At 51.9% G+C, this 13,816-nt stretch overlaps 1 protein-coding gene across 1 annotated transcript in view; it reads left to right on the top strand.

The window, feature by feature from the left end:
• The window catches only part of LOC138929849 (pseudouridine-5'-phosphatase-like), a 61,036-nt gene extending 48,287 nt beyond the window's left edge, over positions 1-12,749 (top strand). Inside the window, exon 4 of the mRNA XM_070289541.1 lies at positions 11,375-12,749. Coding sequence (XP_070145642.1) covers positions 11,375-11,551 — 177 coding nt within the window. The 3' untranslated portion in view covers positions 11,552-12,749. The remainder of the gene's footprint in view (positions 1-11,374) is intronic.
• The last annotated feature ends 1,067 nt before the right edge of the window (positions 12,750-13,816 follow it).

Below are 13,816 nucleotides of genomic sequence, written 5' to 3'. Positions count from 1 at the left end.
TTAGGCCAAGATTCCCAAGTTTTCTACAATATATATTGTATTTATATACTAGTATATTGTATTTATTGCATTATAATGCACTATTTGTATATATGTATACCGAAGCTTTTCTACTGTGCTTGATTAAAAACTTGAGAAAGAACATCAAAAAAAAAGAGAGATGGAGAAATTGAAAAACATAAAAAATGAAATAGCACTGAATGTGAAACAGAAAAAGTGAAAGAAACTGGGTAAAAGTATAAGATCATCATATAGTCCAGTTGTTTTCAAACATGGCAGCTCACCAGAAACAGATCTGGAGCTTTGGAGAAAAGCAAGCAATACCTGGGCATTTGTATTTTTTAAAAAATTCTAATTTAATTCTGACAGCCATATGGATTTTAAAAAGCGATTACAGGTTTTTCTGTTAAATGGTTTTTTGTGATACAGTTTTGGTGATACAGAATCGTATTATTTTCCTGTTGACCGATGATGAGACAGTGGTATTAAGTGAGTAATAGTCATATAATCGCAATAGTGAAAGATGTTTATCAGTTTTCACAGTCAGTAGCCAAACAAAAAAATAAATAAAGATCATTACAGTTGCAAGCCATAATGGGAAGACGATTAACCTAACAATATAAAATAATTACATACAATCTGGGGGGTCAGGCAGAGTGATGTAGAAAGTGGGGGTGGATACACGCACTCAAGAAGCCCCTCGAGTGTAGGCAGTCAGCACCTTTGATACTTCCAAGCGCCCCTTCACCTCCACGGAATGGAGCAAGCACAACCGATGTACCTGTTTTCATGCGCCCGGCAAGTTTGTCCCGGCAAGTTTGTATCTTTTGGTTGGAACGTAGCTCAGTTTGTAAAGAATCTGCCTGCAATGCAGGAGACCCTAGATCGATTCCTGGGTCAGGAAAATCCGCTAGAGAAGGGATAGGCTACCCACTCCAGCTTCCCTGGTGGCTCAGCTCGTAAAGAGTCCGCCTGCAATGTGGGAGAGCTGGATTCGATCTCTGGGTTGGGAAGATCCCCTGGAGAAGGGAAAGGCTACCCACTCCAGGATTCTAGCCTGGAGAATCCCACAGACCATATAGTCCATGAGGTCGCAGAGTCGGACATGACTGAGCGACTTTTCACTTTTCACCTGGTGTGTTTAGTTCATTTACATTTAAGCTAATTTCACTTTTCACTGGGTGCATTTAATTCATTCACACTTAAGGTAATTATTGAAATACATGATCCCGTTACCATTTTCTTAATTGTGTAGGGTTTATTTTCTGTAGGTCTTCTCTACGCAGGAAACACAAGAGAAGGAATGGACGTACTGATTTTTTAAAAATCTTTTGCGCTCGTGGCATGGGGTATGGGATCTTAGTTCCCCCACCAGCGATGGAACCTATGCTCCGAGTATCAGTACCACTGCACCACTAGGGAAGTCTCTGTGCAATTGAATTTTTCCCGGAGCCTTCGAGGGCTTGGTAAAGCCCATTCAGATGGTAAAGAGTCTGCCTGCAATATAGGAGACCCAGGTATGATCCTTGTGTTGGGAAGATCCCCTGGAGGAGGAAATGGCAGCCCACTCCATTCTTGCCTGGAGAATCCTTTGGACAGAGGAGCCTGGCACGGTACAGTCCATGGGTTGCACAGAGTCGGACACGACTCTACAAGTAACACTTAACACAGGGAGCCTTTGCTTTGAGGAATATAAAGAGGGTTTAGAACAAAGCCTCTTCCCACTGCTGTTGATTCTCAAATGTCTTCAGCTCAGAAGAATCCTTGGGCCCCTGTGGCGTGTTCTGGCCCTCCTTTACCCCCGAGGGAGTCCCTGTTTTTCTTTTGTTTTTTCACTCCCTAACCCTAACCCTAACCCTTCCTGCTTCCTCTCCCCTGACATTCAGCGTCTGGCTGGCCAGCAGGAAGGCCTCTGCTCAGTTAGCTCTGCATTTCTGGAGGCCCTCAACTCCTCCTCCATCCCGAGAGGTCTCACCTTCCCCTTGGCTTCGGGGAGTGCTGCCTTCCAGGAGCCCTTGGTCCGGCTCCCCCTCTGACCAGCTGGTCTCGGGCCGGCCCTGGGAGCCTCCCGGGCTCCATGATGCCCACGTTGGATCCCACCTGCACCTTCCCACGGTCTGTGGCCACTGGCACATCCCAGGCCCTCCCCAGCTGGGTGGTGTCAGTGACCTCCCGAACGGGAGGCCCTTGTCCCCTCGCATCTCCCCCAGACCGGCTGCACCGCCTCGCTCTGCCGGCAGCCCTGCGGAGATCAAAGGCCATGGTCCGTGGTCCTTCGGATTGCAGGGTGACTTAGGCGGCCAGGCCTGGGCGCTCCCAGTTGCCAAGAAGACATGGGCTCCCATGGGACTTCCCTGGCGGTCCAGTGGTCCAGAACTTAGCCTTCCAGTGTGTGGGTTTGATGCCTGGTTGAGGAACTAAGATTCCTACCTGCCTGAAGGCCCCAAAACAAAAACATAGACAGAAGCAGTGTTTACCAGACCTTCAAAATGGTCCCATATGAAAAAAAAAACTTAAATGGGCCACCTACAGCCCATAGGCCTAGAATGCATAGCGAATAATGCTGTGTAATTACATTATTTAAAGACATAATGACCCACTCTCAGCTGTCTGAGATGGAACGATGGGAGAGAGACAACTCTTCCTGGACAGGACATATGAAATATACCTCCTGCACACACTTCTCCTCACTTCACCTGCATGGGTGTTCATCTCCATTTTCACATCCAGTATAGCTGTGTGTATGTGTGTGTGTGTGAGTGTGTGTGTGTGTATGTGTTAGTCTGACTCTTGGGACCCCGTGATGGACTGTAGCCCGCCAGGCTTCTCTGTCCATGGGATTTTCCAAGGCAACAATACTGGAGTGGGTTGCCATTCCCTTCTCCAGGGCATCTTCCCATCTGAGGGATCGACCCCGTGTCTCCTGCATTGGTAGGCGGGTTCTTTAACCGCTGAGCTACCCGGGAAGTCCCTCAAGTGTCACCAGTCATCGTGTTTGATATATTTCAAGCCGGGAAATCCAGCGGCAGCCCCGTCTCCCTTTGCAGGGACCCTTGAGCAATCTCACTGAAGTTCCAGCACTGAGAACCTCTTCCTACACCCCTGCCCCATCTCCCTTTGCCATCACAGGGAGCATCCACCTGACCGGAGCCCTTCGCTGTGTCTGTCTGTGACGTTTCTGTTGGGCTGTGTTCGGCGTGAGTTGCTTCTGGTTCTGTGGATTCATATGCACAGACACATACATCAAACAAGATGTAAGTTGGTGCAGTCATGTGCCGGAAGCCGACTGGAAGCATCACCTGAGGAGCTCCTCTATGCCTGGCTCCTGTGGTGTGGTTGCGCCAGCATGCCTGCCGAGCGGCTTTCTCGGTTCTCTACACGTGGCTGTGAAATCTCCCCGTGTCGGCCGGTTCAGAGGACGGGAGTTCTCATGAGGCCATCAGGACAGCGTGTCCATGTAACCCAGCCATCTTAAGCTGCCATCACAGAATGAAAATCTGACAGGACTTCAGGCCTTTACAAGGCGGCTTGTATCTTGGATTTCTGATAAATTAACTAAACAGCCGTGCCTGCATATACATGTATTAGACACACACGACTCTGCTAGTCTGGGAGCAGTCGGGATTTCGAGGTGGGCCTAGTGGTAAAGGACCTGCCTGCCAATGCAGGAGACGCAGGTTCGATTCCCAGGATGGGAAGATTCCCCTGGAGGAGGGCATGGCAACCCACTCCAGTATTCTTGCCTGGAGAATTCCATGGACAGAGGACCTGGTGGGCTACAGTCTACGGGGGCGCAGAGAATGGGATGCGACCGAAGCGACCTAGCATGCATGCATGGGAGCAATCTCACTCAAGTTCCAGCACTAAGAACCTCTTCTTGCACCCCTGGTTTTGCCTGTGGAATGTGTGTGAAGCACAGCTGTGGTCTTGTTTCCAGTTCAGTCTGCCTGGCTCCCCACAGGACCCCATCAAGTGTCTACCCTTTCACCCGGCTGCTCTCTCCCTCGCGGGTTCCTGCAGAATTCGCTCTGCTGCTGCTCGTATGAGTGAGAGTGAGCGTCGCTCAGTCGTGTCCGACTCTGTGGCCCCATGGAGTTCTCCGGGCCAGAATACTGGAGTGGGCAGCCTTTCCATTCTCCAGGGGATCTTCCTGACCCAGGGGTTGAACCCGGGTCTCCCACATTGCAGGCGGATTCTTTACCAGCTGAGCCACCTGGGACTAGTGTATAATGGGCAGGGAAGGGGTGGGAGGCACCCTATAGGGTTAAAAAAACACAGCTGAATGCAAAGACTTCTTAGCGTGTGCCAGTGAGCAGAACGCCTGAGGAACACTGGATCAGTTGTACACTAGGTTAGACAGACTGAATGGATGCAGACTTGGACAAACTCCAGGAGATGGTGGTAGACAGAGAGGCCTGGGTGCTGCCGTCCATGGGGCTGGGGACAGTCAGACACACCTTGGCCACTGAACCACAGCAACAACACCGGTTCAACTCCTACTGAGTTCGTGACTGTTGCTGTTCGGTGGCTCAGTGTGGTGTGAGGGCTTGCCAGGTGGCTCAGTGGTAAAGAACCTGCCTGCCAGTGCCCCTGGAGGAGGAGGGCATGGCAACCCGTGCCAGTTTTCTTCCCTGGAGAATCCCATGGACAGAGGAGCCTGGCGGGCTGCAGCCCATGGGGTTGCAAAGAATCGGACCTACCTGAGCGTGCACGAACGAACATACGTTTCCTTGCGTGTGTATCAGTTCCCGTGGTAACCGCCAGGCTGTCTGTACACGGCGTCTGCGGGCAGAGAGGGAAAATCCGCTCAGCGGGTCCGTCCTGTGATAACGTCGTTTGCGGCCAAGCCTGCTGGGGAAGCGCGGCCAAGGCAGGTGGGAGGAAGCGTGGTCGGGAGGAAGCGTGGTCGGCTCCGCTGGAGCTGCGTCACCCGGGAAGCGCTTGCTTCCTTTGCGCAGACCGCAGGCGCAGGACGTCCCCGGGCGCTTCTTCCGCTGAGAAGGTCGCCCCGGGGGGCGTGTGGTCAGTGTGCTCGGCGGCCAGAGAGCAGGAGCACAGACTGGGGGGCTGTGGGGGCTGCAGCAGCAGACACGTGTGCCCCCTGGTCCTGGGGCCGGGGTCCAGCACAGGGGGCGCTCGTCAGGGCGTCCTGCTCTCTCCTGTGCCCTCACGGGGGCGGTCCTCTGGGGCGAGGAGGGCGGGGTGGACAGAACGACTTCCCTGTCTTCTTCGAGGGATCCCCACCCTCTCTGATGAGGCCCCCTTGGGACTCAGTCACCTGAAAGGCCTTCCAGGGACCCCGTCTCCAAGTCCACTGGGTGAGAGGCTTTAGCACTGGATGTATTCAGACACATTAGCCACCTAATCGTCAAGGCTGACGGCGCAGGCCAGCTCTCAACACGGGAGACCAGTGGGGCCTTGGGCCAGTGCTGTGGTTTACCAGTACCCCACAAAAGGCCGAGGGAGCCACCTCTGCTCACACCCAGCTCTTGCCTCTCACATCCAGCCCACCTCCTCTGACACTCACACACCTCTGCTCACACCTAGCCATCTCTGATCACACACAGCCCTCGCCTCTGACGCTCATACACCTCTGCTCATACCCAGGCACCTCTGATCACACCCAGCCCACCTCCTCTGACACATCTCTGCTCACATGCAGCCATATCTGATCACACCCAGCCCTCACCTTTCACACCCAGCCCATCTCCTGTGATGCTCACACACCTCTGCTCATAACCAGGCACCTCTGCTCATACCCAGCCATCTCTGATCACACCCAGCCCTCGCCTGTGACACTCTCACACCTGTGCTCACACCCAGACATCTCTGATCACACCCAGCCTTTGCCTCTGACATTCACCCACCTCTGCTCACACTCACACACCTGTTCACACCCAGGCACCTCTGATCACACCTAGCCTGCCGCCTCTGATGCTCACACACCTCTGCTCACACGTAGCCATCTCTGATCACACCCAGCCCTCACCTCTCACACCCAGCCCACCTCCTCTGATGCTCACACACCTCTACTCAAAGCCAGCCCTCGCCTCTGACACTCAAATACCTATGCTCACACCCAGCTATCTCTAAACACACCCAGCCTTTGCCTCTCACACCAAGACCTCTTCTCTGACACTCACACAGCTGTGCTCACACCCTGACATCTGTGGTCACACCCAGCCCTTGCCTCTGACATTCACCCACCTCTGCTCACACTCACACACCTCTGTTCACACCCAGGCACCTCTGATCACACCTAGCCTGCCGCCTCTGATGCTCACACACCTCTGCTCACACGTAGCCATCTCTGATCACACCCAGCCCTCACCTCTCACACCCAGCCCACCTCCTCTGATGCTCACACACCTCTACTCAAACCCAGCCCTCGCCTCTGACACTCAAATACCTGTGCTCACACCCAGCTATCTCTAAACACACCCAGCCTTTGCCTCTCACACCAAGACCTCTTCTCTGACACTCACACAGCTGTGCTCACACCCTGACATCTGTGGTCACACCCAGCCCTTGCCTCTGACATTCACCCACCTTTGCTCACACTCACACACCTCTGTGCATGCCCAGCCATCTCTAGTCACACCCAGCCCTCTCCTCTCACACCCAGCCCATCTCTCATACTCAGCCACCTCACCTCACACCCAGCCCCCCTGCTCACACCCAGCCCAGTCCTGCTCCCCCAGGACACAGGCAGGCCCGTCTTGTCTGCCTGGCTCTCCCCAGTGCCCTCAAACCCAGGCTGTCAGGAAGCAGGCTCTGCTTCCCTCCGCCGTAACGGTGACCCCAGTGCCCTTCTCGTCAGAAAGCCTGGACTCCCCTTCGCCTCCACAGGGGCTGTGTCGTCCATCAGACTCCACGCTGCCTCCGAAGGGTCTCCCTGATCCCATCCACTGCCCCTTCCATCCACCACCATCACACGGAGACTCTGTTCCCTTAGCAAGATTCTTCATCGCTAGCACGTGGACCGTCTTAGTTCTGTCGATGCTCGTCTTTCAGGGACCTCCTGACTCCCTGGTGGTTCAGACGAGCAGCCGGGTGAAGCTTGTGGACGTGGGCCATCCCACAGGGCCGCCCGCCAAGTCTGAGCATCTCTGCAGGAGCAGGGTCGCCACCTCCGGGTGCTGAGCCCCTGAAACGCTTCGCTTCACCTCCCCAGTCGTTGGTTGCGAATGTCATCCCTTCTAAATTAAACCCCTCCAGCTACAGTTTAATTAAGCTCATGTGTTCTCCTGGAGATGAAATCCAGATATATTTGAGCCCTCAGCTTGGTGAGGGCTCCAGAATGCTCCGCATTGCGTTCTGGAGACCCGGACACCATCCCTTAACGCTGTGGCCCTCCCGCTGCTGTGACCTTCAGCTCACCTCTGAGCCTCGGTCGGTGCGGGTCCCTCACCGGGGACAGTGGCAGGAGAGTGCTGGCTGGCCTCTGTGCTCCCCTGTGTGGCTCCGAGTCCTGAGCAGGGCCCTTCGGCCACCGCCCCAGATATAGCAGGCGCCGCTCAGGTGCCCGCTGTCTGCCTGGCACTGTAGTGGGTGGGCTGCCTCTCCCTCACACCCGCCCAGTTACACACACACGCTGTGAGAGGAGTGTTCCTGACCAGCCACTGCCTAAGACTCTTGGAAGTGTGTCCTGGGGTGCCCGCTCCAGGTGCCAGGCTCCTCATTGTCCTGAAAGTGTGGGGTGCTGAGCTCCTCAGTGTCCTGGAACTGTGTCCTGGGGTGCCCGCTCCAGGTGCCAGGCTCCTCATTGTCCTGAAAGTATGGGGTGCTGAGCTCCTCGGTGTCCTGAAAGTGTGTCCCGGGGTGCCCGCTCTGGGTGCCAAGCTCCTCATTGTCCTGAAAGTGTGGGTTGCTGAGCTCCTCAATGTCCTGAAAGTGTGTCCTGGGGTGCCCACTAAGGGTGCCGAGCTCCAGACATCACCCCCATAGGTTAAAGTTTCGTATCTGTTGTGGTGTGTGCGCAGGTTGGAAAAGACATTCCAGACCTAGAATACTTCAGAGTCAAGTTTGTTAGAGTGGAAGACGCTGTCAGAACAGCGGCTCACGGGAGGGCTGATGCTTTCATGGGTCGGTAGTTGATGTTTGCAACTTCAGGACAAAGCCATTTCCTGCTGGAGGGGTGGTATTAGGTGACTGGTTATTAGGGTGTCAAAAGCAATCATAGTCTGTGTTGTGTGTGTGTGTGTGTTGTTTGTGTTGGGTGTTGTGTGGGTGTATTCTGTGTTGTCTGTATTGTGTGTTGTGTATTGTGTATGTGTTGTCTGAGTGGGTGTATTGTGTGATGTGTGTATTGTGGGTGTGGGGGTGTTGTGTTTTGTGTGTGTTGTATTGTGTGAGTGGGTGTATTCTGTCCTGTGTGTGAGTTATGTGTATGTGTGTTATGAGTCTGTGTTGAGTATATTTATGTTGTGTGTTGTGTGTGTTGTGTGAGTGGGTGTATTCTGTGTGAGTGTATTATGTGTGTGGTGTATGAGTGGGTGTATTCGGTGTTGTGTGTGCTCTGTATTGAGGCTGTGTTGTCTGTATTGCGGCTGTGTTGTGTGTATCGTGGGTGTTGTGTATACTGTGGGTGGATTGTGTGTATGTTGTGTGTATCATGTATGTTGTGTGTACTATGTATGTATTGCTGGTGTGTTGTGTGCATTCTGAGTATGTTGTGTGTATACTGTGTGTTGTGTGTATCGTAGGTTGTTGTGTATGCTGTGTGGTGTGTGTACTGTGTGTTTTGTGTAATATGGGTGTGGTGTGTGTATTTCAGGTGTGCTGTGTGTATCGTAGGTTGTGTGTACTGTGTGGTGTGTATTGTGAGTGTGTTGTGTGTATTGTGTTGTATGTACTGTGTGGTGTGTGTGCTGTGTGTCTGGTATGTATTGCGGGTGTTATGGGTGTGTTGTGTTGTGTGTATCGTGTGTTGTGTATTGTGGGTGTGTTATGTTGTGTGTAACCTGTGTGTTGTATGTATTGTGTATATTGTGTGCTGTGTGTATTGTGGGTGTGGGGGGTGTTGTTTTGTGTGTGTTGTGTGAGTGGGTGTATTCTGTCCTGTGTGTGAGTTATGTGTATGTGTGTTATGAGTCTATATTGAGTATATTTATGTTGTGTGTTGTGTGTGTTGTGTGAGTGGGTGTATTCTGTGTGAGTGTATTGTGTGTGTGGTGTATGAGTGGGTGTATTCGGTGTTGTGTGTATTGTGGGTGTGGTGTGTGTTTTGTGTGAGTGGGTATATTCTGAGTTGTATGTCTGTGGGTGTGGTGTGTGACTGGGTGTATTCTGTGTTCTGGGTGTGGTGTGTGTATGTTGTATGAGTGGCTGTATTCTGTGTTGTGTGTGCTCTGTATTGAGGCTGTGTTGTCTGTATTGTGGCTGTGTTGTGTGTATCGTGGGTGTTGTGTATATTGTGGGTGGGTTGTGTGTATGTTATGTGTATCATGTGTGTTGTGTGTACTATGTATGTATTGCTGGTGTGTTGTGTGCATTCTGAGAATGTTGTGTGTATGTTGTGTGTTGTGTGTATCGTAGGTTGTTGTGTATGCTGTGTGGTGTGTGTACTGTGTGTTTTGTGTAATATGGGTGTGGTGTGTGTATTTCAGGTGTGCTGTGTGTATCGTAGGTTGTGTGTACTGTGGTGTGTATTGTGAGTATGTTGTATATGTTGTGTGTATTGTGTTGTATGTACTGTGTGGTGTGTGTGCTGTGTGCGTGGTATGTATTGCAGGTGTTATGGGTGTGTTGTGTGTATCGTGTGTTGTGTATTGTGGGTGTGTTATGTTGTATGTAACCTGTGTGTCGTATGTGTTGTGTATATTGTGTTGTGTGCTGTGTGTATTGTGGGTGTGTTGTGTCGTGTGTGTTGTGTGTACTGTGTTGTGTATTGCGGGTGTGTGTTGTGTGTTGTGGGTGTGTCGTGTGTTGTGTGTACTGCGGGTGTATCGTGTGTGTATCGTGTGTGCTGTATATGCTGTGTTGTGTGTATAGTAGGTTGTGTGTACTGTGTGTGGTGTGCTCTGTGTGTTGTGTGTGCTGTGTGTGCTGTGTGTAATATGGGTGTGGTGTGTATTGCGGGTGTGTTGTATATCGCGTGTTGTGTGTATGCTGTGTGTTGTGTGTATCGTAGGTTGTTGTGTATACTGTAGGTGTGGTGTGTACTGGGTGTGGTGGGTGTGGTGTGCTGTGTGTATTGCGGGTGTGTCGTGTGGGTTGTGTGTACTGTGTGTATTGTGTGTGTGCTGTGAGTGCTGTGGGTGTCCGCCCCCAGCGTGCGGAGGCAGCAGGGCGGAGCGCACCGAGGAAGGCGGGGAGCATCCCTGCTGACTGCGTGGCCCCCGCAGACAGACGCGCAGTGCAGAGGGCGCTGCGCCCCGCAGCAGGGCTGCCCGGGGCTCCGGGGGAAGAAGCCGCTTGCAGCGCAGGGACGCGTGCCGGTCCCTGGGCGGGCAGAGCCCTGGAGGAGGGCAGCCCGCTCCCGTGTTCTTGCCTGAGAGTCCCACGGACAGAGGAGCCTGGCGGGCTGCAGTCACAGAGAGTCGGACACGCACGCGCGCGCGCTCCCTCGGCCCGTGGGGAGTTCCGGGGGCGCAGGGAGACTGGGCAGGCGCGTGTGCTCCCGGGAGGGAAGGGGTGTGAGGCTGACGGCCTGCTCAGCCCCGGGCAGGCTCCGGCTCCCACTCGGAGCGCGGACTGCCCTGAACCTGGCGTGGGCGCCGGTCGCAGGACGGCACGGGGGTCTCGCTGACCACCCGCCCCCTCCTCGGGATACAGACACCCCGCTTCGAGGCGGTGTCTGAGCAAGCCAGGACAGGTACCGCGCCCGGTGCTCGGTCTTGGGGTTCAGGCGGTTCCGAGGCGTGCTCTGCGCACCCCGGGGCTGGGCTCCTCACTGACCCGGCGTGACGTTTAAGGAGCAACCCACTGTGCCTGACACGTGGCCAGCGGTGAGGTCACTTTATGCTTCACCCGCGTGCTTTCTTCTTACCCTTCACAACCTCCTCTCGTGCTTGGCACGCTCCGACGGAACCGCTTCTTAAAGATTCAAGTGAAATTAACTTGTGAGTCTAGAACCCGGTCTGCCCGCTGAGCTGTGCCAGCTTTTGGGGCTGAGAGCGATGGGCCAGCCTGCCGTCAAGTGCCAGGGTGGGCCGCGCTCAGATGGGGAGCGTGCCAGCCCTCTCCTTGCCCCTTACGGGTGATGAACCGGGCAACCCCCATCCACACCGTTCCTGGGTCCCGCAGAACTCCGGCCATGCCCACAGGCGGACTCAGCCGCCAGCCACGGGGGCTGTGCCCACCCAGGCGAGACGCATGGGTACCGACTGGGACGACTCAACCCTCTTTTTTTTTTGCCTCCCTTGCCCCACAGTGCCTGGTCTTCGAGGATGCACCCAATGGGGTGGAGGCGGCCCTCGCCGCCGGGATGCAGGTGGTCATGGTCCCCGACGGAAAGCTGAACCCAGACCTGACCTCCAAGGCCACCCTCGTGCTGGGCTCCCTGCAGGATTTCCAGCCCGAGCTGTTCGGCCTGCCTCCCTACGACTGAGACGGTGCCCACCCGCCCCTGCCCCGGCTGTCTCCGCTGGGAGAGGGCCGGGGGATGCCCTGAGGAGCTGGAGGGAAGCCCCGCGCCCAGACCTCCCCCGGAACTGGCCTTCAACTCCAAGCCTTCTCAGCCCGCGGAGGGCCGGGCCGGCGCTCTCCACCGGCTGCAAACTCTCACTTGACATGCAGAAGGCAGACCCAGCCCAGAACACAAGATGGAAGATTCTCACTCGAATAATCGTATTTAATCTGAATAATTTAGCTTCACGTCCTTTATCTTCTTTGGTGTTCTCAACCCTGGCTGGCAACTGTAAAATATGTATGCATATATGTATGTGCTTGTATGTATATATATGTAGGTACATATTTATTTCTATTTATAGACGTCAAAAGTACTGTATCAGTCTTAAGTGCGTTTTTGTCTTCAAGGGCAGTAACAACTGTTACAAGTGAGGTGGTCATTCTGTTTGTAATCTGAGTGGGAAATTCACATCAGGACCTGTGGTCAGAGCCCGTGACCGCGATCATCCGTTGTTTGCTGTCGGTGTGGACATCGTTGTAGCCTACGTCTTACGTCGAGATGCGTATGCACGTTCGAGAACATTTTCTACCTCAGAGAAATTGTTTCCTTTAAGATCATTTATTTTTCTAATACGCTCTTTGGTGGAGATAGAATTGGACTGGAAAATGCAGTCTTGGTATCACCAAGAACCCATTTGGGGAACAGTTTATCAGACATTACGTGCTGGTGATTAACGCCTTCTAATAGATTTCTTCCAGAAGCCTGGCACGCTGCAGTCCATGGGGTTGTAAGGAGTCGGACATGACTTAGCGACTGGATAACAACAGACTTCCTCAGCCTTTTGCATTGGGAACATCATTGAAAAATGAGAATGATATAATCACGGGGTGTTCCTACTGGGTGGCACCCCCACCCAAGTATTCTCTGTTACTGATTGTCTTAAGCTGATTTTCAACTGTGTAAGGTCTTAGAAAAATGAAAGAAATGTGTGTGACGGTGATGATTGTTCGTGATTATTTCTGGCCTTTGACCAGTTTTGCACCGTTTCAGCTAATTGATCTCAGTATTTCTTGATGGCCATGTATACGTGTCTCTTTGAATTCTCCCTGAAATTGCTTGTAACATGTTACTGTTTCCCTCACCAGTTAATTTCATTGAATAAAAGTTTTGACTCTTGTTTCTGTTTTATTTGTGAGTATGATTTTATCATTCTCTTTTTTAAAAAATGTTATATCCCAAGGACTTCCCTGGTGGTGCTCTTCACCATCCAGTGCTTGGGGGTGTCAGTTTGATCCCTGGTTGGGGCGCTTAAGATCCCACATGCCTTATGGCCAAAAATCCGAAACAGAACAGAAACAATATTGTAACAAACTCAATAAAGACTTAAAATTATCTTCTATAAAACATAAATGTGACTGGTTGACTCTTTATTTTTTTAAGCCACAAACAGTATTGATACTGTAAGATGATCTTTGCATATGTATACTTTAACATTTTTATTGAAACATACTTGTTTCACAGTGTTGTGTAGCTTCAGGTGTTCAGCAAACTGATTTGCTGATATACATGTATTTATTCTTTTTCTGATTGTTTCCTATTATAGGTTATTCCAGAATATTGAGTGGAGTTTGCTGTGCTGTACAAGTACGTCCTTGTTATCTATTTTATATACAGTAGGCATGTACATACGGTCAGTGAACCAAGCTTTCTTTGCACTCTGCAGATAAAGGTTCTCAGTGAAATGGTCACTTACTTGATTTGTAAGTGATCACATTCTTCCCAGATGTTTGTGCTTTGTGAATAAGGTCGTTTCTGCCGTTTGTTTTACACTGCACGTAGCAATGATCCCATACGGTATTTGTCGTTCTCTGACTTCCTTCACTTGGTACGATCATCTCTGGGCCCACCCGTGTTTCTGTAAACGGCGCGTCTTTGCATCTCTTATTAAGCATGAGACCAGGGGAAACATGCTATTAAATACATTTACTCATTGAGAACCTTGTCAAAGAGGTGGTGAGTTCATATATTATGCAGAAGCATTGAAAATGACTTGTTTACAAAATCCGCTTTGCGGAAGAATTGGCTTGCATTCCACATTCAGAGTCTCAGTCAGATAAGGACACGTATTTATTGTAAAGAACACCTATTTCTCTGTAAGCCGAGTCAATACTCTTAGTTGGTGATGTACTCACTATTCCCTTTAAAAGTCAAAAACAAAAGGATTCCTCCTTCAGTACGTTTTTA

This window comes from Ovis canadensis, chromosome Y (assembly GCF_042477335.2).
Source record: "Ovis canadensis isolate MfBH-ARS-UI-01 breed Bighorn chromosome Y, ARS-UI_OviCan_v2, whole genome shotgun sequence".
Taxonomy (NCBI): Eukaryota; Metazoa; Chordata; class Mammalia; order Artiodactyla; family Bovidae; genus Ovis; species Ovis canadensis.
The sequence above is the reverse complement of the archived record's forward strand: the minus strand, read 5'-3'. Positions and strand labels throughout refer to the sequence as shown.